Source organism: Dipodomys spectabilis, unplaced genomic scaffold (genome assembly GCF_019054845.1).
Source record: "Dipodomys spectabilis isolate Male_0828 unplaced genomic scaffold, ASM1905484v1 ptg000669l, whole genome shotgun sequence".
NCBI classification, from domain to species: Eukaryota; Metazoa; Chordata; class Mammalia; order Rodentia; family Heteromyidae; genus Dipodomys; species Dipodomys spectabilis.
Genome location: NW_024871346.1, coordinates 819,677 through 844,640, shown reverse-complemented (window position 1 = coordinate 844,640; position 24,964 = coordinate 819,677). Strand labels below are relative to the sequence as shown.

At 51.3% G+C, this 24,964-nt stretch overlaps 1 protein-coding gene across 2 annotated transcripts in view; it reads right to left on the bottom strand.

The window, feature by feature from the left end:
• Nucleotides 1–1,161: 1,161 nt before the first annotated feature.
• Gclc (glutamate-cysteine ligase catalytic subunit) overlaps nt 1,162–24,964 on the bottom strand; it is a 28,105-nt gene continuing 4,302 nt past the window's right edge. The window contains exons 2-16 of one of the 2 annotated variants that reach the window (XM_042671913.1): nt 14,122–14,234; nt 13,141–13,323; nt 11,515–11,628; nt 10,490–10,548; nt 10,252–10,382; nt 6,791–6,865; nt 6,337–6,453; nt 5,601–5,739; nt 5,117–5,229; nt 4,586–4,678; nt 4,253–4,357; nt 3,722–3,803; nt 3,547–3,653; nt 3,337–3,457; nt 1,162–2,637 (exon numbers count right to left, since the gene is read on the bottom strand). In XM_042671913.1, the coding sequence (XP_042527847.1) occupies nt 2,417–2,637; nt 3,337–3,457; nt 3,547–3,653; nt 3,722–3,803; nt 4,253–4,357; nt 4,586–4,678; nt 5,117–5,229; nt 5,601–5,739; nt 6,337–6,453; nt 6,791–6,865; nt 10,252–10,382; nt 10,490–10,548; nt 11,515–11,628; nt 13,141–13,323; nt 14,122–14,234 (1,773 nt within the window). In that variant the 3' untranslated portion in view covers nt 1,162–2,416. The remainder of the gene's footprint in view (nt 2,638–3,336; nt 3,458–3,546; nt 3,654–3,721; nt 3,804–4,252; nt 4,358–4,585; nt 4,679–5,116; nt 5,230–5,600; nt 5,740–6,336; nt 6,454–6,790; nt 6,866–10,251; nt 10,383–10,489; nt 10,549–11,514; nt 11,629–13,140; nt 13,324–14,121; nt 14,235–24,964) is intronic. The other variant, XM_042671914.1, reaches the window with a different exon arrangement.

The following is a 24,964-nucleotide window of genomic DNA, read 5'->3' as shown; positions in this document are numbered from 1 at the left end:
TAGAAGCAGGTTGAGAAGTCAGTGCGCTAGGTGGGAGAGGCTGGGAGGCCCCAGGTTTTGCTTGTGTGGCGAGCTCTGCTCCCCAGCAGGATGCTCGGCTATGCTCAGGAGTGCGGCGCCCGCAAGGCTGTAGGCTTACCTCATCCTGGGAGAGCAGTCACTGGCTTCAAAATTTAGAAACAAGCCAGGTGCTGGTGGCTCACGCCTGCCATCCTAGCTACTCAGGAGGCTGAGATCTGAGGATCATGGTTCAAAGCCAGCCTGGGTAGGAAAGTCTGTGGGACTCTTATCTCCAATGAACCACCAGAAAAACAGAAGTGGCACTGTGACGCAAGTGGTAGAGCGCTCACCTTGAGCTGAAGAGCGGAGGGACAGCGCCCAGGCCCAGAGTTCAAGCCCCACGACTGACCACAAAATAAAAAAATAAAAAAAAATAAAAATTTAGAAGCAAAGCTAGGTGTGCCGTTAGAGCTGCAGGCAGTCATGAAGACTTCAGATAGAGTGTGGCAGGAATGTTTCTTTCCCATGGCCAGCCGACAGGCCGGCGTCTGTCCCTGGAGCCCATTAGAAATGCAGCTGTGGCCCCACTGACTCCCGAGCCAGAGGAGTCAGGAGTTTGGGAGAACTGAGTGACTACACCGTCACTCAGAGAAACAAGTCTCTGCTTGGACACAGCCTACTACCCAGAGGAGGCCCGCTGGGTTGTAGACGTGCGTGCATGCGTGCGTGTGTGTGTGTGTGTGTGTGTGTGGTGGGCGGATGGATGTGTGCTGCTGTGGATGCGAATCCAGCTGTGGGAACTCTCCGCAGGTCCTGCTGGTTGCTGAGACAGAAGAGGGCCTTGCCCACTGCTCAGCAGCGCTGCACTAGTTTGGAGGAAAAGGAAATTTTGCTTCCGGACACAGCGAGTGGCAGGCCCTGCAGGGCCTGCGGCTCTGGGGCTCGGGCCCCATCTGCATGGGACCTGGGCAGTTAAACTACTCGGGTGCCTTTCATGGCAGAACTTAGGCACATTCAGGAGCCTTTTGAATACTAACTCCATTCTTTTGTTTCCTCACACCACATGCAGTTTGTCTGCCTCTGGATAACGTGATTTACACTCAATCTGTAAAAGACAAAGCCATCCTGAGTCCTCCAAAATACACGCAGGAAGCCAAAGCAGACGTGGCTGCAGCAGCTTTATTGCAATCTGTTAAAATCAGCATCACAGTTAAATATTTATGCATAATCTATAACACAGCTGTTTCAGAAGCAGTTAGGACATTTAACTAAAAATAAAAAACCAAAACGTCAACACAAAGCTGTAAGGATTATCTGGAACCGAAATTATTTACAGTGAAACATTTAGGGTCCTGATTCACAAAACTTAGTGCATTTCATGATTTCTGGCGAGTTTCACGAAGGTAAGCAGAGAGCATGTGTTTCCAGAGAAGTCTGGAGCCAGCAGCTCTTACATGCTGGTTGGGCGGTGCACTTTCTGGGAGCTAGAATGAGTAAAGCAGCCCAACTGCGGCCGCTGCATGGGATTTGAAATTGTAATTACACAGCAGCAACCAGAACGGGCCACAGAGCAGAGCCCAGGCCGCGGCTCACAGCGGTCTGTGATCTCCCCGCCCAGGCTGCTGTGAGCAGGTCTCAGTGATCTCCCCGCCTTTTTTGGTGAAAAGCAAAACTAAAACAAAATCAGCCCCTCCCTGCAACTCTGGGTTAAGATTCTCTTTCCTTCCTACAGAATCAGACACAGTAAGTGAATCAGCACATTTAAAGAAAGAAGCAAAGTTCCTTGTATGGTGGCCAGAGTGAAGTGGGTTTTTCTTCATAGGTCAAAGCCTGGGCAGGGTGACCAAGAGGCCAGCTAGTCTATGGCCAAGAAAAACGTGCCAGAGAGGCCAGGAATCCAAGGTTACCCCAGGAGAGCTGCAGGGTACCTCAGGACTTTATGTCTTCAACATACACTAACAGGAGGAAGTGTTACCAAGAAAAAGCGATACTAACAGGAAGTGTTACTGAGATAAAGCGATACATTCAGTGAATCAGGTGCAGGTAGTCTCCGAAGGAACTTTTACAGTAAACACTTTCAACTCTGGAATGCCAGCACTGCACGGTTAGCACACAGGACGCTGACAAAGCTGCGGTGACGGGAGCGCTTCCCGAGCCCGAGATCCAAATGTACAGGTCGGTCCACAATGACTTCCGAGACAGGGTTATTAAAATACATTGCTAATCATAAAAATACTTTACTATATACACGTACACGTAGAAACTACATGCCTACTGAAGGAGGCCTCCGGCCCACGGGGCCAGGCCAGGCAACACAGCAGGGCTCTTGTTTGGTCTTCAACACCTGAACGCAGGCCGAGCCTCAGAAGGGCACTTGGCCTCCGGCCCCCGGAAGGCGAGGCTCTTCCGCAGAGGGCTACTTGGAGGAGTCGGAGTCGGCTTTACTTGCGTCGTCCTTCGCTCTCCTCCTGAAAGCTGAGCCCAGCAGCTCTGGGCATTCGCACTGTTCGTTGGCAATTTGGTTACATTTCACGAGGAGACTGTAGTTCATGGCGTCCGTTACCACGCTGTCCTGCTTGTAGTCAGGATGGTTTGCGATGAACTCTCTCATCCATCGGGCGACAGTCATCAGTTGTCCTGACAAAGAAACAGAGCTGCTCAGAACCACGTCCACACCAGTCTGCAAAGCCATCACGACGCCTCGTCGGCGAGCCACGGCAGCGCTGGGAGACGTCACTCCAGTGTCAAGAATTCCTCCTCCAAAGAATGGTAGCTTGCAGGCAGGCAACAGGGACAGTTTCTAGGCACCTATTGGATGCCAGACACATGCCCACACTGCCAGCTCTTACAGCCTGAAGCCAGTGCCTGCATGAAGAGTGGGGGTCCCCCGAATCCAGAGGGAGGTCATGACCCCTCTGACTGCAGGGGCCTTGGGGCGGTGAGGGTAGGGAAGAGGTCAGGATGGGATGGCAGGGGGTCACCAACAGTGACAGCATCCCGGGGCGGGTACCCGCTGCGCCCCGTCAACGCAAGGGTATCTTCAGGATGTGGCTGGGACTGAGGCATGCTGGGAACAGGACAGCCCAGTGGGCGGCCATGGAGCCCAGGGCACAGCTGCCAGTCCTGGCACGAGACCGTGGCGTGCGGTCACCCGGGCTGGACACACACAGCGATGTGCCAAAAGCCACAGAAGAGCTCCTGACCGAGCCCAGGCGGGGCGTGCCAGAGGCCCACGGGCCGCAGGGGGAAGAAGGGGCGAGCGCACTGCATGGGATCATGAAGGAACTCCGCGGTGCAGGGACTCACGCGGGAACAAAAGGAAAAGGGCTCCCGTACCCGATGCTCTCTTCTTGATTAGCTTTAGGTAGTTGAGAATGCTACATCTGGTGTCCACGTCCACTTCCATGTTCTCCAGGTAGGAGTTGAGGATGGGGATGAGGCCGGGGAACACGCCTTCCTGGGAGACAGGACAGTGTCAGCCCCACACCGGCGTGGGGAGAGGCCAGGCCCCGCCCGTCCTCCCTCCCTCCCTCCCTCCCTCCCTACCTTCCCGTTGATGATGGTGTCGATGCTCATGAGGCCGTACTCCTCGGCTGCCAGCTCCGCGCTGCTCTGTGCCTTGCCACAGCCGTCCACCACGGCGTGGCCGCCTGCTGAGCAGAGGAGAGGCATTAGAGGCCGGCCTGGCCTGTGCGCGCCGGAAGCCAGGGGCCGGTCATACCTTTGCAAATGTCTTTCCGGAAATAAAACATGCCTTGTAAGACGGCATCTCGCCTCTGCGCTGTTTTCATGTTTTCGTCAACCTAAGAGAAAAAGAGAATCACAAACAAGCCAAAACACTTGATCAAACAAAGGTGCCATCTAGAGCCGAATCCCACACCGGAGGCCAGCCTGGGCCACGGCCAGGTGCGGAGCGGAGCAGAGCAGCGCAGAGCCACCACCACCAAACGGAACTCAAGGAATTCTTCTAGTCCTGCCTGCCTCCTCGGTATACGGCGGTGCTCACTCGCCTTTCCTCCTGCCTGCCTCCTGCGGTACAGACTGGGCGATGGCTGGGGCACCATCAGCGGGACCTTCCCACCCCCATCCTGAACTGACAGCCTCTAGGAAATACAGCTTAGGCTCAAGAGGAAGACCAGGGTGATGGGAGAAGCCCCAGAGGGTAAATAACCACACCGAGTGAGAGGAAGAGGAGAGGACGCCATCCAGCCAGCGCCGTGCCCTCCCGAGCCGAGGCACGGCGTGACCTCACCTTGGACAGAGGAATGAGGAAGTCCAGCTTGTAAGATAGGATCACCCTGGTGAGCAGCACCACAAACACCACATAAGCTGAGTTCTCAAAGTCTGTTAACTGCACCTAGACATGCAGAAACTGGACACATTAGGACCAGCGCTGGCCCTGGCCTCCCCTTGGGCCTCCTGCCTGATCCAGGGCTGGAAGCTGCTGCCAGATCTGCTCAGGGATCATCCCATCAGCCTGGCTCCGCCCTCCCGGAGCCTCTGGGGAGAGCTTAGGGGCAGATGAGCAGCGAGGTGGCAGCCCGCCCCCCCCCCCCCCCCCTCTCCCGGCAGCACTGCGACTCACCTCCATGGGCCGGAATTCCACTCTCCAGCCGATATCCGAGTTTGGAGGAGGAGGCTTAAATCTCATCGTCTGCCAGTTTGTGGACTGAATATTCTAGAGAAGAAAACAGGCAGAGGATGAAGCAGCTTTGTGTATTCAGGAAAGCGTCCGTGTTGATGCCGACGCGTGTGCGCCCACACACACAAACGGTGTGGTGTGGCACCCCTGAAGGTTTTCTTGGGTGTGACCTGGCAGGTTAGGAGACCGCGGCCCGTATTTGTGTCTGCAGCCTGGAGGTCTACTAGACCATTTGTCATGCAGCATGTGTTTGAATTTTTCTTCACCAGGCAAACAAGGTAAAATACCGAACAAAAATGTGTAGGCTTGAGGAAACAAGCTGTAAGGATTTTTAGAAAGGGTACTTTAAGCCCATTTTAATTCCCTGTTCTTCACCGTGGGAGCGCAGACGGCGGAAGGCATGAGATGCGTAGTGCCACCGGCCCGGGGGACAGCCTGGTGCTGGAGGGAAACGCATTCGAGACGAGGAGGTACCTCGAAGTGGTCGGACTCGTTGGCATCATCCATGTGTATCTTCTCTTCAAACAGGGTCAGCGGGTCTCTGATGAAGAGGTGGGCAACATGCTGGGCCAGGAGGTGATCGATGCCTGCAAGACAGACCACGGCTCCCGGCAGAGGCCAAGGCACCACCTGCTCTGGGCGCATGGTCTGAGGAGAGGCCCCCAGCGGCCTGGGAAGACAGGCCGTGCGGGATCCGCGGCCTGCCCAGGACTGTCCTGCAGGCGCTGGGAGGGGCCAGGGGACCCCCACTACCTCCACAGCGCCTGCGTGGCCACGGCGGCCTGCATGCAGAGCTCCAGAACCAGCTCCTGCTGCTAAAAGTCAACAACACCCCAGGTACTGGGAACTCGAAACTGTAGGAACAAGCCGCCTAAGGAAAGTTAGACGTCACATGAAAACGGAAACCAGACCAGGGTCAGCGAGCGTTCAGTGGCTCTTGCAGGAGCCCGGGACTCACCTTCCTTGAGGAGCTGCTCGTAGATCTCCTTGTCTATGGTCAGGTCGATGTCGTTGTACTTCTCCCCACACTTGGACAAGTAGCTGTCTATGGAATCGTACCGCGACTTACTGATCCTATAGTTACTGGTCTTCAGTGGCTAAACATAAAAAATACAATAAATGCCACTAAAGTGATCTGGAAGTTAAAACCCCAAGTAAGGATGTAAGAACACTTTATCCTAATAGTGTAAATAGTGTGATTAGTTCTATTCGGACAGCGGTGAACACTTGAGTAACTGCCAAAGGACCAGATCAGAACAGCCCTGGCCAAGACCATTACAACCACTGTGGCCATTTCCATTTATTTATTTATTTGGGTCTGGTTGTGGGTCCTGAACTCTGGACCTGGGCGCTGTCCCTTAGCTCTTCAGCTCAAGGCTAGCACTCTACCACTTGAGCCACAGCACCACTTCCCGCTTTTTTTTCCTGTTTATGTGGTGCTGAGGAATCGAACCCAGGGCCTCGTGCATGCAAGGCAAGCGCTCTACCACTGAGCCACCTTCCCAGCCCACCGTGGCCACTTTCAAAACACCCAAGGCCGTGTTCCAGCCTGGAGATCTCAGCGGGAGCTGGGAGGATGTGCCCAGCCAGGGGCACAGCTGCCAGGATGGCCAGAGATGTGTTCCGGCAGCACGCAGAGGACTTGGGAACGTGTCTCCACCCCCCCCCCCCCCCCCGCCCGCTGTCCTCCCCACCTCCAGTCCTCGCTCCTCCCGGGTCCGGTCGTCCACAGAAGCAGAGATGACCCCCCAGCGGCAGTCGATATCCGACACGTAGCCTCGGTAAAACGGAGAAGCAGCACTCAGGGCCATCTGTGGACACAGGAAGGCCACTCTGCAGGCCGCCACACACTCCAGCGCTTAAAGCGGGCTCCCAGGACTCACCCACTGGGGATGGTCCTAACTCTAGGACTCCACCCACGTCCTTCATCATGACCAGAGAACGGCCACATGAGACACTGTAGTGGACATTTTACCAGCACGGTAACTCTACAGCACAGTTGAGCTCCATTAGCTCTAACTCTGCATCCTTTTAAATCCGTTCACTTTTGAATGAAGTCTCAGCTGATCCTCACTAGCACACTTGGCAAATCCTGCCTACGCAGCCTTTTTTTAGGATGTATTTAAAATAGGGTATAATTCTACTTACGACAATTGGGCAGATAGTGGCCAACTGATCATAAAGGTATCTGGCCTCAGATATGCTGCAGGCTTGGAATGTCACCTGTTTAAGAATGCACATGATTGACAGGTCATTAGCATGTGTCCCAAGCCATCAGGTCTGCCGCAGGCGAGGGCTGGAGGAAAGGAGGGGAGGGGAATGCCAGTGATGGCCATGCTCAATGCATGGGCTTTGTTTAAAAGCTGTTCTTGGTGAGGTGAACTAGAATCTGCACTTAACCGTGCCCCTCTTCTTGGGTTATCTGAGGCTTATTTAAACTTCAGTACCACAGGGATTTGGCGCTACTGAGGACAGTTTTAAAGAACCCTGGCGATGGTCTGGTGATGGCCCGGAGTCGGGGGGCCAGTGCACCTCCATCTGAGAAACAGCAGGCTGTGGGTGCTGGCTGGCCAGCCGGCTGGCTGGGGAGGGTGACCCTGGAAAGGAGAAGCCAGACTCACAGGCTTGTGCTGCGCTCAGTGCAGATGTCTGGGGTGACCACCCAGGAAAAGAAATACGAGTTCCCAAGGGAAGGAACTCGCCCGTGGGCGTGGCGAGGGTTCCCGCAGGACTGTGTGGCGAGACCTGGCATCTGCTGCTGACTAGCCATGTCTGAAGCTCATGAAGCAAAGAGGACACCGGGGGAGAGCGTGGGGACACTCGAACTCTGATCCAAAGGTGCTCGTGAGGCCTGACACGCACAAGGCCTGACTGTCCTCCAGACGCGCTGATGGTGGGTCTGGCAGAAGCCACGTGCAGCAGAGCCCGAGTGGAGTGGCCAGGGCCTCTGTTCATTCAGCCCTATTGCGACTTTAGATACTGTAGTATGGGGCGGGGGTGGGGGGGGGTGGGGAGAGTGGGGGGAGCTTTTCACGATAAACATTTTGTTTTCCAGTGCTTTGACTGGCTGCTCTTAGATGTTCTAGGATACAACAATTTATAAGCAAATCCTGGAAAAGTCAACCCTAGAAATGACTGCTTAAGAAAAGTAGCAACTGGAATGTGATAGTTCAGTTTGCAACAGAAACTTGTTATTCTAAATAAGTTTAGTAACGACTTTCCTTATGCTAGAGCTGACATAAGCGACAGAAGAGATGATCACTGTGGCTAAAGGGAAAGGAACAAACCAGTTCTTGCCCTGGAAGAAGGGCATGCGTGACGAGTGGGCGGGCCTGGTGTCCGTGTGGGCATGCCACCCGCGGAAGGGGCGGTGCCCACGGGAAACGGCATCGAGGCACACGGTTAAAGGAAGCCCTTAGGATAACAAGCCATGAGCTGACTGCTCACTAGATGAGTCCCAGGCAGTCCCACAACAGTACGTTTTACTTTTCTCTTGAGACGGTCTTGTTATGCAGCCCAGGATGGCCCGAGCTCCCAATCCTCCTGCCTCAGCCTCTCCAATACTGGAATTATAGGTGTGCACTATCACACCCGGCTCTGGGATTACAGGCATGCACTATCACACCTGGCTTAATAGTTGAGAATTAGAATATGGAAAGATACTGTTTGCTTTGAATAGTAAATCTTTACATTTTTAAAGTAAAACTTAAAAATTACTTTGAAATTACTTCTTTCCCATATAGTTTCTATTGTTCTACGAGATACAGAGCACAGAGTTCTGTAGTTATTGTAGATTTCATTGCATTTACAGCATTTTACATTGTCTAAAAGTCTGTGTTCATGACATGTTGTTGAAAAAATTAGCACTAAATTTACAAGGCTTAAGAGAAATGTACCTTCACCACAAAATGGTGGGTCAGGTGCCACTAGAGCTCACTTCTTTGCAGCGCTACAGTGTCCAGGGAAAGAGGCCCTCCCCCTTGAGAGTGGCTGTGTTGCTGCACAAAGAGCGTCTGTGGGAGAATATCCCTGCCCTTGAGGAGTGTCTGAGCAACACCTGGTTTAGCATTCAGTCAAGAGAGCGACGGGAGCCCCGATGCACCTGCAGTCCTAATGCCAGAACGAGCTTACATATTCTCTTTAGCCACTTTGTAATGAAAACAAAGTCAATAATGCAGCTAATGCCAAGAGTTCTCGTTTTGAATTGTGACTTTTCCTAAGGAAACTTACGGCCCTAAGTTTCTTTTGAAGCCAATACAGCTTTTACTACCGACACGTCAAGAAAACAGAGAAAAAAATTACCCTCTGTCATACTGCATATAAACAAGTCAGTGTGGAAATACGTGGCGTGGCCTTCACTTGGATTACGGTTTTGGAGGGACTCTACAAGCAGGCGTGCGCACAGGCTGCAGGCCCCGCACAGGAACAGGAGTCCCCTGATGTCCTCCTGAAGTGCTGGGAGGGCACGCTCATGGCACTGTCCCCAGCCCGTGGCTGTGTGCAGCTCCACACCCAGCCGTCGGCTGAGACGGAGGCTCTTGAACTTTCATGCTTGGGCTGGCCTTGAATCGTGATTCCCCTTGATTCTGTCTCCTGAGAAGCCAGGACTACAGGCTTCAGTGCTGCGTCTAGTTCCCCAAGGACCATTTCTAATCAGCTGAAGTCGGCAGAACAGACTCTCTGATTTTAAATTCTCAATTTGAAAATTTACAAATTATACAGTTCCCACACAATGATTTTAATCAAATGACAGCTCGTAACAGATACAGCTATTAATAAAGGCAATGAAATAAGTCTGAGCTTAGAGTCAGGCCTAGAAGGGCCCTACTGTAAGGCCTGCTGTTAGCCACATGTGAAGAATGAGGAGCCCCAGTGAAGGGAGAGGGAGGTGGTGCGTGCCGCAGGCCTTGCTGGCCGGGGCTCTGGCCTTCCCCCGTGTGGTGTGCGTGCCTGCCAGCAAGGCCACTGCGAAGCATTTATCCTTCCTCCGTCACTAGGTGGCTTTGCCTGATTAGCCAACTCTAAAGTCCCTTCTATCACAAAACCACTGGAATACTTGCATGAAGAAAGAGCTTCAGTAGTTGCCATCTGTAAGTGCTCACAGAAATAAAGATCTGCCCGTGTCGAACAGCTTCACTAGCCTGCCACTTATGAGCACTAAGAAGAAACTACGGACCCCACCTGTGGTGATCTGGGGTTCTAAGTCAAAAGACAGCTTCAGATGAACTTACTAAACAAGCTTGTTTCAAGCCTCTCTGTTGAACACCTTCATAGTAACAAAAGTATTTTAAAAAATAATTTGTGGGGCTAGGAAGGTGGCTCAGTGGTAGAGTGCTTGCCTTACATGCAGAAGACCCTGGGTTCAATTCCTCAGCACCACATAAGCAGAAAAAGCCGCAAGTGGTGCTGTGGCTCAAGTGGTAGAGCGCTAGCCTTGAGCCGAAGAGCTGAGGGACAGCGCCCAGGCCAGAGTTCAGGCCCCACGACTGACAAAATAAATAAATACATACATAAAATCCAATTTCTTTTCAGAAAGAATCCTATCTACCCCCCATCACCTTAATTCAAATGCAATTTTTAAAGCAGAGTCCACACGGCGGACACCGTACCTGAAGGCAGCAGTTGCCCATCCCAAACCCCATGGCATCCATGTAGATGTGGTCGGGCTGGGCCGCCTGGGCAGCCTCCTCGTCAGCAAACGCCTCCACGAATGGAGATGGGGTGTTCTTGTCCTTAAATACTGCGTTGTGAACATAAAAGGGAAGGATATGGTTGAGAGTCAGGACTCAACAATGCAATAAGCCCTCCCCACCCCCCCCCCCAGCTCCCCTCACCTTTGTAACTTACTTGGTACATTGATGACAACCTTTTCTCCTCTCCTGTGCCGGATATTTCTTGTTAGGGTACTAAAACAGACAACCAAACTTCATAAATACCCTCCAAGAACCACCATGCAGAAGAATTTGACGGCACAGAGATGAGCTGATGTAAGTCCTATTCAAATGACGTGGAGACAGTCCACAGACCGTGCGCAAGTTCCAGGCACTGAGATGTCTTGGGGACATTAGCCGTGTGAGGCTCTGTCCCGGGACCCCCCGGGGAGAAGCACCCCTGTCCCAGTCCACGGCACCAAGCCAAGTCTTGAGCACGCAGGCCCGCCGCGGTGGGCCCTCTCACCATGACTTTAGGTGAATCTAAGTGCGCACTTTGCAGCTGCATCTTGCACACACTTCTCCCGCAAGGTCCACTCAGCGTCCACAGCTCCTCCACTAGAAGCCTGCTTCACCTCACGCCAGGCAGGAGCGCTCTACTTTCTCCAAGGAGATGTCTGGTGCTGCCACCTTCTGTTACCTATCTGTCACTGTCTCTCTTCTTACAGCTAAAAACGTTTATTTCACTTTCAACACAATCTGTGTTACCTCCAAAAAATACTCAGAAACCGAATGAACACTGCTGAGTTTCAGCACCCCTGCCTGAGATCAGGAACCTTTGCTCAGGATGGGTGAGCATGCAGGCACAAAGCCAAGCTCAAGCCAGTATAGGTCCTGAAGGAACTGCAAACCTAACAACCAATAGCTAACAGCTCGGGCAGTTAACAGAACAGAGGAAAAACTACCTACTAAATGCACCAGGAGCCGAATACATTTTATGGTACTGCGATGGTATGTGTACTGAGATGAGTAGATCACAGAGACTACAGAAGGGGAAAAGATTTAAGGAATTTCCTCAGCCACAGGAGGACAATGCCAGTCTGGCTTTCAAGGTGATGTGGGAAACAGTCAGGTTTGGGTGTGAGAAGCAGCATCCAGTAGCGGTGGCCTGTGTCTGTGAGCAGAGCGTCTGCTGAGGGGTGGGAGGGGCGGCACACTCACCTGAAGCGGGGGTGCTTGTTTATTGCTTCATCCGGGAAGAAGAGGGACTTGGAGGCGCCGCCTTCCACAGGGTTGGGTTTGTACTCAGGCAGCGTGAACCCAGGGCAGCCTAATCTACAACAAAGCGAAGAACTGAACAGATGGTGTTCGTCTTGGGTTTGAGCCGCCTGTGGTCTTGCTGTGTACGAGTGTCTGTTACCATCACCGCATGGTGGCGTCCTGAGGGTCATCTCTGTGACCGCCACTCTGGTGTCACACAGTCCCCATGCCCTCACTGACCAGGATCTCTGAGGACTGCTGCCTGCAAGTGATGTCCCTGGTTCCCCCCCCCCGCCAGGCCCCCCCCCCCCATGGCTGAGGCATGCTCTTTCCCCAGCTATGAGCTTTCTAGTCTCTGCTGCCCCGCTTTGAGGGGCGCCTGTGTATGTGGACAGGGTTCATCATCCCCTCCGCAGGCCTCCTCAGAACCTGCCCTGAACCCAACCCCCTCTTCCCTGACCTCAGCGGGGCGCTAACCCAGAGTGCAGACTCCATGCCCGCCTCCCATTCCTCCTGGCTTTGCTCCTTCAGCCACCGCGGTTAGCAAGTGGGGTCAAGAACGGGCTTGCCCAGAGGGGTCCAGGGCTCTCGGCAGGCTCCGCTCACCAGCCCACACCTGACTTCAAATCTCCGCCTTGCACATGGGGAAGCGCCTGCTGGCTGGAGACTGCCGCCTGCGGACACCTGGAGCTGGAGCCTTGTCCGGAAGGCTGCTGTCAGCTAGACGGGACATCACCTGGGCCTGTGGCCACAGGAAACATCCAGAGTGGGGCCAGGCAGAGACTGGCATGGCTGTGAGGCAAGGTGGCAGGGTCTCGGTCCTCCACCACCCGCTGCACAGCCCCAGACCAGCCAGGAGCACTGGCGTTCCCGTCTTAGGCTAGTTTAGTGGACCAGTCATGTGACTTGTTCCAAGCTTTCCCCACTAGAGAGCTCATCCTTCTGACACAACACAACTGCCACCCATGGCAGACGGGACACTACTGATGCAGTATTGGGGTTTGAACTCAGGCCTCACACGTGTCAGGTTGGTGCTCTACCATTTGAGCCACTACTCTGGCAGCCAGCCCATTTTTTTCAAGAGCAAGTACTCCGTGTAGAGCTCTGTTCAGCTGAGGGGTGACATGGTATCAGTACTATATACTCTTAAATTATGAAATACAAAAACAGTCTGGTTTGTGTCACAACCTCTATCCTCTTTTAATTTGCTAAGTGAAATATATCATGCTCTTAATGTTAAATGGAAAAAGGAAAATGTAAAAGATTGGATTTTCAAGTTCACTAGAAGTCAAATGAACTCTTCAGCCTTCATGTTTGCTTTTTGTTCCAGCGTTTCCTCAAACAGCAGCCATCCCCCCCCCCCCGCCCCCGTCTCGTCTCCCCAGGATTCACTTGCTTTTTTCACTTCCACCACACACTCACAGTGTCCCTGCTCTGCAGTGATCTTAGGTTGCAGAGCACACTGTGGCACGGAACCTTCCAGGCCTGCCGGGGCTTGGAGGACCAGGTCAGGTTAGCACAGGGGTGGCGTGGCCTCTGGGCCTGGCACTCCAGCACGGCCGCTGGGACACGCTGGCGTGGACTAACCTGGGGAAGGACGTGATTGTGCACAAGGCCTGGCTCTCTCCCAGCACTGAAGTGGCCTCCTGCCGCCGCTGCCGCATGTTGTCCTGGACTGTGTTGAACTCGGACATGGTCCCCCCGTAGGGCTGTCCCGGAGTCCCCTCGATCATGTAGCTACCGTACTCCGGCCGCCAGAGGGTAGGGTGGCTGCGGGAGAGAAGACGCAGTTTCATCTTGTTTTTTAAAGTTTACTTTATTGTTCTTATAAAGGTGACGTACAGAGGGGTCACAATTACATGAGTCAGGTAAAGATCCATCTCCTTTCGTACAGTCTTCTGTTCCCTCTCTCTCTCCCAGTCCCTCCCTCCCGTCTCCACCTACAAGTTGCAGAGTTCACTCTCATCTGCGTCCAGTGAGCTCCACGGCTGCACCTTTTCACCTTAGTCTTTTGCTGCAGCATTTTGGGGTCTGCGTTAGGACTGGGGGCATGGCTCAAGTGGTGGCATCCCTGACTGGTAAATTTCAACCTCAACACCACCGCCATCGTTACTACCACCAAATCTAGAACTTGCTTACAAAAACATAAGGCCATGAGGTATAAATGAAGCCAAGGACTCCGAGGCTGCTGATTCTCCATAGTTCTTCAAGTGTAAAAGGACTGGCAGGTATTAGGTCTAACATACTTACAAAATATTTAATAATGGTTTATGTTAAATGTAAGTAGAGCTGATGTTTAGCTTATTGTACCGTATCACTCACTGTAGTAATACATTCAATCTCACCAACTTGGAGGCTTGCACTGTTATTATCTATTCTTCACGGATGAGGAAAGGGAGGCACGGAGAGGTTAAGCCAGCCTGAGGCTGCTCAACTGCTGAGTAACCAGTATTTGCAAGCCAGGCAACCTGGAACCTTAGCTGCGAGGACACCCTGCCTTCTACAAGTCTCAGAAGCAGTTCTGCTCTGCGTAGCTCCAAGATCTAGAAATTCAGAATGAAGGCTTACTTCGGATTTGTCCTTTCCCCTTTCTCTTGCAGAGTTTCAAGAACATCTTCTCCAGACAGGACCAACTGCACTTTTTTATTTTCATGATCAAAAGATACCAACATGTATTCCACCTATTGAAAATAATAAGGGTGAGAACGATGAGCACCCCCAGACTCCAGCACCGCAACTTCTGAAACAGAGGGAGGGAGATGTGAAGGCTAGGAAAAACCCGGTAACATCTGCTGACCCAACAACACCCCAGGGCTCATTTGCATAATATGAAAACCTGCAGAAGCCAGCTCTGAGGGCAAGAGTGCCTTCCTCAGCCCTCTCCCCCATCTTAGGACTACCCCCAAGAAGCACCAGGGTGCCTGGTGACAAAGTCTACTTCAAAGGAGATGGATGTCAAGCAGGATGGTGTAAACTGCTATGGTAAAGAAGTTGTCTTTTAGCTTACTTCTTCATTTATCTTATTATTAGAAACAGTTACCTGGGAACACAGGCCAAGCAGGTTACAATTACTGGCACCTTAGAGTCTTTTATAATCCCACTACAAGTCCCAATTTTGGGAAGCTCTACTTGGAAATACAAATGTGGAGAAACTATTTTAGAGCTCTCAATAACTTAGTTTTGATATATCACAAATAATTTATCTTCCCAGCTCTGAAACTGTGATTTTTGCAACTCACAGCAACAGTGCATTGATAGCAACACCGGGTGGGATTCGGGGAAACTGAGAGTGCGGCGCCAAAGCAGAGCTCCTCCGGTAGAGAACAATCAGGGCCGCTTCTGTTTCCCTGAAATCAGTCTTTGAGTCACGAGCGTCAGCCTGAATAGTGAGGGTTATGAAACCCTCCGTGACTGCAGATCCACATCCACTTTCTACATGAGCGCAGAGGCATGGGACGGGATTAGTAAGGCAAACCCTCTAACACCACCTTAGCATGAGGCACCCAGACAGTGATTTAAAGAAGGCAGACTGACGCCCCCAACCAGACAGGCCCTGATATATTTGGTTTGGCTTGTAGGACTATAATACGGAACACACAGTAAGTACCATGACTATACTGCATACACAGACACTCCTGTAACGCGTGCAAAGGCAAGCAGTCTGGATGCAGCCCCTGACCCTGGCCCCGAGGCTGGGCAGGGCTCTCTCCTGGCCGTGCACCTGTGCATGCCCCTTGCATATGTGGACTGGCCAGTCTTGGATGGCACACAAGCCTGCCTGTCCTACCACATAAACAGAAATTTGAAGAGATGAGCAAAAAAAAACCCCAAACAAGAACCTCCAATGACCTTTTATTAGTCAACTTACGAAGGAGTCTAGATTCCCACTGGATTCAGTTTAAGAGATCTTAAGAATGCTGTCACCACTGAAGGGTGTGAGCTCCTGTAATCTCTGTGCCAATGGACCGAGAACCATCTGGGAGCCCCTGTCCCCAGTCACTGGGGGCTGCCACTGCCTGCCGATTGCATCCCTCTGCAGATCCGGCCCTGGAGGAGAGCACACCTGGTGGGCTCGGAAGCTACCTGCGCACGCACAAGCGGGAGCAACCTCTGTCTTCAGGTGAACATAACGAGAAAGGGAGCACCATGAATTTTTCAACACTGGATCCTAATCTTTCAGCCCATCACGTAAAAGTAGCTTTGCCTGCCCGTTTTCTAGGGACAAAGGGGCTATGAGGTTAATGCAGTAACTCAAGGTTCAAGCGCTGGCCGGGCTCTGTGACTGTCCCCGCCTCACTCCAGGCCTGCCGGGACACCAGCTGCTAGGACCTGAGAGGATGGCATGTTGGTGAGAGAAGGTGGTGGAGGGTTACAGCACCGGCGATGCCAGGTAAGTGGGTAAAGCGGGCTGACAGATCACAGAAGGTGAGGAACAACGAGTCTCTGATACTGATCTATGTCCAAGATAAGCAAGAACTGGTTGTGATTATATAGCTTTATTTCTGTTTGTCAGTGGAAATCCTTACTTCTCCAAGTCACTCTTAGCCATGAGCCAGGCACTGGCAGCTCAGACCTGTCATCCCTGCTACGTGGGGGACTGAGAATGGGAGGTTTGTGGTTTGAGGCCAGTCCAGGCAGAGATTGCATCTCAATGGAAAGAAACTGGGTATAGTCCTGAGTGGCAGTGATCCCAGGTAGGACAGGAATCACAAAATAGCTAAGATGTTACCTTAAAAATAACAAGCACGGGCTGGGAAGGTGGCTCAGTGGTAGAGTGTTTGCCTCGCATGCATGAGGCCCTGGGTTCCATTCCTCAGCACCACATAAATAGAAAAAGCCGAAAGCGGTGCTGTGGCTCAAGTGGTAGAGCACTAGCCTTGAGCTGAAGAGCTGAGGGACAGTGCCCAGGCCCAGAGTTCAGGCCCCACAACAGACAAAAAACAAAACAAAACAAAACAAAAAACACAAGCACAAAATCAAGGCTGGAGGTATAGCTTAGTGATACAGTGCCCAGGCCCAGAGTTCAAGCCCCACAACGGACAAAAAAAACCAAACCAAAACAAAACCACAAGCACAAAATCAGGGCTGGAGGTATGGCTTAGTGGTATAGTGAGTACTTCCTAGCAAGCATGCAGACCTGAGTTAAAACCCCAGTGCTGAAAAAAAAAAACAACTCTCTTAGCTTAAGTTTAAAGCACAGCAAAAAGATAAAAAGCACAGACTCCCTCTGAGTTTTAATATCAGCCCAATGGATGACATTTAGAATGTTAACAAGCCACACTCCCCTTAATTAGAGAATAATCATCCATGATCTTGTTAAGCAAACAAAACAGAGAAACATAGGAACATTACCACAGGGGAAAGAAAAACAGATCTGCTCTTCAGTTAGGCTGAGTTCTGAAGACGCTGAGACTCTTCTGACCATTTTTCACTCAGATTGAAGGCGCCTGCCAAGTGCCAGTCCTCCATCCTCCACGCCATTCCCTGAGCCCCTACATTTCCTAATGTTAGCGCCCCACCACTCCAGTATCCGTGCTTATTTCCAATTCTAGCACCCTTCAGAACCAAACAGGGTGAGACAGACTTGGTTCAGTGACCTAGACAATGGGCAGTAACAAAAGGCACAGGAAAAAATGTTCCCGCAAGGAAATGTTCCCGTAAGTCACAAGGCTTACATTATGATTTCTGAGTCCTGTCCTTTCCTAAACTTCCTTCATACAACAAACAGTAAGGAGCAAAGAGGAAAAAAGAACATGAAGGCCTGTAAAACCCAACACCGATTCTAAGGATTAAAACATCCAGCAGTTCCCTCACCTGAGGCTTTGCATTCTGTAGTCTGAGTTGCCTATGGTCCCCAGGTATTCATACTTGTGAGTGTTTTGAGAGCTCACACTACGCACAGCATTATTACAATTCTTATTAGTTATTGCTGTCAATCTCTCGGTGTCTAATTTTAGATTAAACGTCATTATAGAAAAGCAGAGCACAGAGGATTTGGTACCATACATGATTTGTCAACAACTGTGGGGTGGGGGTGTCTTGGGGTGTGCCCTCCAGAGTACCCTTACTACCGTGTCAACGTTTGAGCTCTGGCTAGTGCACGCACCCAAATTCTGAAAGCGCATTCTCAGCAGGCATTGTGAACAGGCTGCAGAGTTGGTTTTGTGTAATTTGCGTTTCGTCTTGAGATCTACCTTTTCTCCACAGCACACAGGTGACGGCTCCTGACACAACCCATTTGACTCAGCCACTTTCATATAGGCCCAAGAAAAGACACCACCACTTTACAAGCCTTTTATACTTAAGTGTGCACTTTTCCACAGGGAGGGGTACACTCTTCACCTGCTGGTCGGTTTACCCTACTAGAGTCAGCCGCCCACACCGAGTCCAGGACCGAGGCCCAGTCTGTTCACATGCTCTCTACAGTGTTGCTAGGAACCTTGCCTCAACCACTACATCACTCAGTGCAGGTTTGAACAGGGGAGATGCATCTTGTCCATCTGAAATCAGACCAATAAAGAATCTTAATTAAGACCGATGTAAGAACTCAGTGTAACACTGAATAAAGAGTAGACACGTAGCAAAAGGTGCGGTTTAAAATGATAGCTAGTGTGAGTATTCTAACTTTGGTTTTGAGGTACTAAGGACTAAACTCAGGGCCTCAGTCCTGCTTTTCACTGAGGAGGGGGTTGTGAACTTCCACTCCCCTACTTTGGGCTTCCCACCATTGCTGGAAGGACAGGCAGGCGCGTGTCGAGTGTCCCTATGTGAAGATGGCTCCTCAAGGACTTTTCTGCCTGGGCTTCTCAAACCTTGATCCTCCCAATCAAGTGGACGTGACCACAGGTATGAGACACCTGCACCTATCGGCATTCAAACTTTTTTTTTTTTGGTCCGGTCGTGGGGCCTGAACTCTGGGCCTGGGCGCTGTCCCTCAGCTCTTCAGCTCAAGGCTAGCGCTCTACCACTTGAGCCACAGTGCCACTTCCGGGTTTTTTCTATTTGCTTATGTGGTGCTGAGGAATCGAACCCAGGGCCTCAGGCATGCAAGGCAAGCACTCTACCACTGAGCCACCTTCCCAGCCCCTGGCATTCAAACTTTTTAAGTCATGTTAAGCATTTAAGTGGTATTCACCAGAAGTTGAGAGCGACTTACTATTCCTTCTTGAGGGTAAGAGCTTCTGGGAGCTTGGAGTTTGGAGTGGTTAGGCATTTCTATGAAACATTGCTTAATTCTCTCCCCTAGAGGTGAAAATGGGTTACAAAAAAATTCTGAAACAATCGTTTAAATAGGGATATAGGTGGACCCATTGCAACAATGAGATGTACAAGTCGTTATGTTGAAAATGAACTTTACAACTTTGGTGGGGGGGGAGGACTGGGGGGGGCGGGGGGAGGATGGGAAGGGATGGGAAGGGGAAACAAAGGAGGAGGCTGCAATGCTTGATAAGAAATGTACTCATTATCTTGCCCATGTAATTGTAACCCCTCTATACAGTATTTTCACACACACAAAAAAAATTCTGAAACATAAGACTCAGCACTTATGAGAAAGTCCTTTGTCCATCTGTCCTGTGCCTGGCTGGGTCACCAGAATCTGGATGGAGAAAGGTCGATGAACGATGGGACAGGAAGGGTCAGATAGAAGAAGCCAAGGCAGTGCGCGGGAGAAGGGTTAGGCAGGGCAGGTCTCACGCTCAGTTCAGGGCTGATCCTCCATTTCACTGCTGGCTCTTTCCACTGGCCTACCCAGCAGTTTTTTTTTTTGTTGTTGTTGTTGGTCGTGGGGCTTGAACTCTGGGCCTGGGCGCTGTCCCTCAGCAATTCAGCTCAAGGCAAGCGCTCTACCGCTTGAGCCACAGCGCCACTTATGGTTTTCTAGTGGTTTATTGGAGATAAGAGTCTCACGGACTTTCCTGCCCGGATTGGCTTTGAACCGTGATTCTCAGATCTCAGCCTCGTGAGTAGCTAGGATGACAGGCGTGAGCCACAAGCTCCCGGCTACCCAGCAGTTTTGATCACTCGTCAGAACCACTCGTTGCTCTTCAGAGACCAGTTTTCTCTTTACACCAAGTGCTGAACCAGCCCACAGCCCTGGGGCCCAGGCTCTACCACCCAACAAGCAGGTGACTGCCTGCTGCCCCTCCACCCACCTTGCTCCCCTCTGCTTCTGTCCCTCAGCAGCAGTGCGGCCGACTCAGGGAGCTAGGCAAGCGTGGCATGTCCTCAGGGCTATGTATTAACTAGAAAGGCAAACCGGGATATGTAAATTATCTGGGTGAATATTCAAAATGGCCAAACCACTATTCATGCACACAGTAGTCTAATTTGGTCTAGAAACTCAGGTGGCTTCCCAGGGGAAGTGCATTTAAATGTAAGCTCTCGGAAGGGGACTAGGAGCTGTCTAGAGATTGCCTACAGACCCTTGGACACAAATACAGGATACCCTACCCAGTTATACCGCCAGGGGCTGCTGAGCCATGATGCACGCTGCTCCAGCCTAGTTTCCTCATGTGGAAAAACATGAACGGCTAATGGTTCTGAGGACTCTCACATTCCTACCCTGTCAAGACGCCCAACCTTGGAGAACCCACAGTGCCAGCCACAGTGCCCCATAGCCAGGCAGCGAGCGTCGAGACATCCAGATCCTAAGAGCAGCTGTGTGCGCCTAACACAGGTGCAATGAAACGTGACGTGGCTCTGAATTTGGTTACCTACCTGGTCACAGCATCATAAACAAGAGCAGCATTGTTTTGGGCTCATGTCTGGGCAGTTCTGGGGCATCAGTAAAAGTACCAAGTAAAAAACTGACTGTGATTTTCCTTTGTGTTGTTTTATCTGTACAGTGATAATTTAAATTGGTAACAGTTAAAATGTGACATTAAACTGCCCTGTATCACGAAAAGGAAATATTCTAGCCGTTTAAAGTGGTAGCAAATTCCTAAAACATTCAATGTATTTTGTGAAAAGAACCTTACAATCTCCACTCCCAACATGGATTCACACCACAGGAACTACAGGGTACACGCCGGAGTAAGTCTAGAGTTTTAGAAGCAACGTCAACAGGGCCTTGCCCTGACCTGGCCTCCGGCTTGTCCTCATGAACTTCCCACAGGACTTGGTGCTTCCTCCAATCATGCTGCCCCTGGGGGACATTCTCCCAGGCCTTCGTGACTGCCAGGAGGCAGGTGAGAAACCGAGACTTCACAAGAGAGGCTACAATAATGGAAGCCACAGGAAAGCCCCGCTGACTCTCGTGAAGGGGAGATGGGGCACTTTGAACAAAGAAGTCATGATGTCGAGCACCTGGACACGTGGCCATTTAGGTACGAAGTGCCATGTCTGCAGATGTGTTTGCCGTGCTTTGCACACAGCGTATTCCTCTGAATTGTGCTGGCTAACTTTTCTAACCTATGTTCTTCTGATTTTCTGGCACTCATGAAGGCTCTCCTACCTTGCCCCACTTAGCTGAGAAGCACGTGGGTCACCAGTGTGATGTTTGTTTTGGCCATCAGCATAATTCAGACGCTGCGCAACAGAGAAACCTGAGCCACAAAGCATTTCCTTTAAAAAAAACAAAACAATATTATAAACAGAAGTAGTTCTTACCACAGAACACTTGCACTTGAATACCACCCTGGGCTCCCAGGCAGCGAATTCCCTGGCTTTTTCCAGGGCATCCAACCTGCCTCTGTCCAAATGGAAGACAGGGAAGAAGGCGCGCTGGTTCCAGGACACCAGCTGCAAAAGGTGGAGCTGGAGCTGGGTGCTCACACCTGTAATGCTAGCTACTCAGGTGGCTGAGATCTGAGGATCATGGTTCAAAGCCAGCCGGAGCAGGAAAGTCTGTGAGACTCTTATCTCTAATAAACCACCAGAAAACTGGAAGTGGCGCAGTGGATCAAGTGATGAGTGCTAGCCTTGAGCTGAAGAGCTGAGGGACAGCGCCCAGGCCCAGGGTTCAAGCCCCATGACCGACCAAAAAAAAAGTCAGAGCTGGGCCTGAAGGGTCAGAACCATCAGAGCCTCTGCAGTCACCAAGTGTAAGAGCACCTTAGCCCGGGCTCTCCACCAGGATGCTACAGCCAGACACTCATGGTTCTCCGGTACCACGTCTACACATCAGATTCTCCTAGTGCCAGAGACTTCTAGGGGAAACAGAAGAAACTCAAGGCCTTAGTTCCTAGGAAGAAATCACTCAACAAAGATGGTGATGGAAAGTCCTTGCTACACAGCCTCTGAGCCAACACTAAAACAGGGACCGTAACCCCACAAGGTCATCTGTGCCCAGGGGGCCCGCCTGTGTTCACAGACCGGATGGCACTGGTCCAGGGCCCCGTTTACCATCACCCCAACACTGTGAGGATCTGAGCGCAGAGCCTTCCTTAATCTCAGCTCAGCGAGGCAGTACAGGGCCCCAATCAGGCAGGAACCGGTTCTGAATGTTACATGGGACCCAATCAACAGAGTCGTTCTAAGCTGCTCAGTAAGGTGTGGAAGATTCTGACTGGCTAATTAAACTCGGTCCCTGCATGTCTGAAGTCATACTGAAGGACAAAGGTCTCAAACAGCTTCGTCAAATGCCTGGCTTGGGGCTCACCGGTCCTAGCCGCTAAGTATCGCGTGAGTTCAGCCTGGCTTTCTTATAAAGGTTGGTCCTGCCTTCCTCCACAGGCTGGCCTGCCAGCAGCAGCAGCAGCAGCAGCAGCAGCAGCAGCAGCAGCTGCTGCTGCAGCGTAGAAGGGAAGGCACTCAACCTGTGGACTGAGACTTTTACCAGGCCTGTGGTGGTGCCTTCTGCTGAGGGCTCTGGCGCCTGGAGGGGCTGCAGGCCGTCAGGAGAGAAGAATGCTTGGTCTGCACCTGTGGTCTGAAGATGCGGCTTCCGCGCCGACTCCATCTCCTCGTGTGCTCTCCCTTCTTTTCCTTCCACTGCCACCTCCTCTCTGGTGGGAGCTCTTCCTCTGGCTGGTATGGACCCCAGCACCAGATACAACACCCTGACCTCTGCCTTCCAGCTCACTCTTTGCGAGAGTACTGACTTGTGCCCCTTTAGAACATATGCTGTCTTACAAATTTTTATGAATGGAAGTGGGAATCTAAAAGTAGTTAAAGACAGCAAATATACTTACACTTCTTATCAGGGCTTTGGACTTTATCAGTCATTTTGTTTAGCAGGAGTTACGACAAAATTCTAATACTCCTAAAGATGCCCGCGCTGGCTTTTCACAGGTCCTTCTATTTCTCAATCACCTGACTTCCTGCAGCGTACCCTCCGCTGGGACGAGGGAACTGTGTGTAAGGTAAGCCGTCTCTGGGGAAGGGCTTGAGCTATGCTCCAGGGAGGGAAGTGCATGAACTTTGTGCTCAGAGAACTTTTGTTGACTTCCTAGTTCTTGTTGTATTGAGCCGTGGAGTCAATAGATAACAAGCCCTAGATATAATAGGCCAGCCCCCCCCCCCCGCACGCACACTTGGTTTGGTAGAGTCCAAGAACGTTCAGAAGGGGAAATGAAGAAGTGCATCCACAGACCCTCTCCGGCTGTGTCTGAGACTTAGAGCGCTCAGAGAATAAAGTCTTCAAGGAATTCCTTCCATGTTCACTTTCTCAACTTTAAGGTCACTGCTGTAATCCAGACTCTTCTACAACACTTCAGAGAGCACAGCCAGCGTTCACAGGTTCTTCAAGCTGTTCCCCACCTTTGGGAAACTCTGGAAACTCCAGTTCATGACTCTGTGGTTGATTTAAACATGGCTAAGCCATGTTCCAGATTCTTAAGTTTCCAGGGAAATGGTCATGGAGTTTAATTCTGCTGAAAACAACCATGGTTCTGTATCTGCATGAACAGTTATGCAACTGGGAACATCTGTTTCGGGAGTTCTTTTGCAATCTTACTGTGGAAAATTAGTTCAACCACCAAATCCTGACAGAACAATCAAGGAAACACAATACTGGAAGCTCTCTAACTAGAGTAGGACTATGGCCATACCAACTTGCTGAGGACAGATCAATTGATATATCAAGTTTTCAGTTGCCCATAAACATGTACCAAAAACAAGCTCTTAGGGCTGACCGAGTCTTTGCCTTGCATGTGCAAGACCTCAGGCTGGGTGATTTCAAAGGCTCTATCAGTCAGTCACAAGCATGTACCGAAACTGGTTTTGCTCCTTCCCAAATTCCTACACATCCAAGATGTATCCTGTACAGGGTTCCCAGGCCTGCCCACGTGGCCCCCACTGAGCCCACACATCACTCTGCTCCTGGCCGCCCCTCCTCCAGGGGGAGACCCAGGGATGGCTTCATTCCAGGCCTCACTTCCCCCCTGCTCCTGCAGAGTTGTGCTGCACTCCTGTCCCTCAAGTGTGTGTCTCCAGGCCCCGAGGCACACCTGCTCTTCCCTGCTCTGATGATCTCACCTTCCAGACACCACAGCGGCTCCCACGCGCCTCACTGCTGGCTGCTGCTGCTCCTTCACGAGTGCCCAATTCCTTAAACTAGAGGCTTTAAACTCCCAAGCCAGTCCCCAAGGGCCATCCCCTGACAGGGTGCTTACTCACACAGTCCTCTGTGCTAGAACCTGGGGAAGATAGAGCATATCTACTACCAAGCACCCGCAATCCCACAGTCCTACATCCTGGGGCTTGGCTGACCCTGTTTTACACTCCAAGCCTAAACTATATCGTGCAGTGCGGAATCTGTCTGTAGTGACCCCACTTGCTCCATTTTTTATATCACTACCAAAATGATCTGCCATAAAGACCCTTGTCCCAACACCACCTCTCACAGGCCTACTAGAAAGTTCCTTAAACACTGGACTCTGTTGGCCTTCCAAGCCTTATTCTCTAGCCAGTCCGATTCTTGCTTTCCCAAACGCCAAAGCCACAGTCACCACAACCCCTCAGCTTCAGGCACCTGCAGTGCCTCCTGTGTACAAGCCCTTGCCTTCTCTACCTTCCTTTAAGATCTTACCAGAGTCCCACCTGCCTCAGGAAGTGGACTCTTTTTACCACTCTGGGGTCTCCACTTTCTCTACCCACTGAATTCTTCAAGAACAGAGAGCTTCTTTCCTTTCTCCTCCCTCTCTCATCAGTTTCACATTGCCATATACAGGTTGCACGCAGTAGAGGCCTCCTAATGGCAAAGTGCTATACTCCACTACGGAAATAAAGCTTTTCATGTTTTGCCACATGCAAGTGAAACTTAAGTTTCAGTTTTTCTGAAGTAAACAATGAGGAATCTTATCTTGTTATAGAGAAGCTGTAAAGCTCAAAAAGGTTTATGTAGGAAGCCAAAGACAACATTTCTGAAATCTACCACATACGGCTGTACAGTGGGATTACCGTTCCAGAAGCCACTGGAGCATGCTGTTTCAGGAGAATGCTGAAACTCCACAGGTAACGGGGTAGAGAA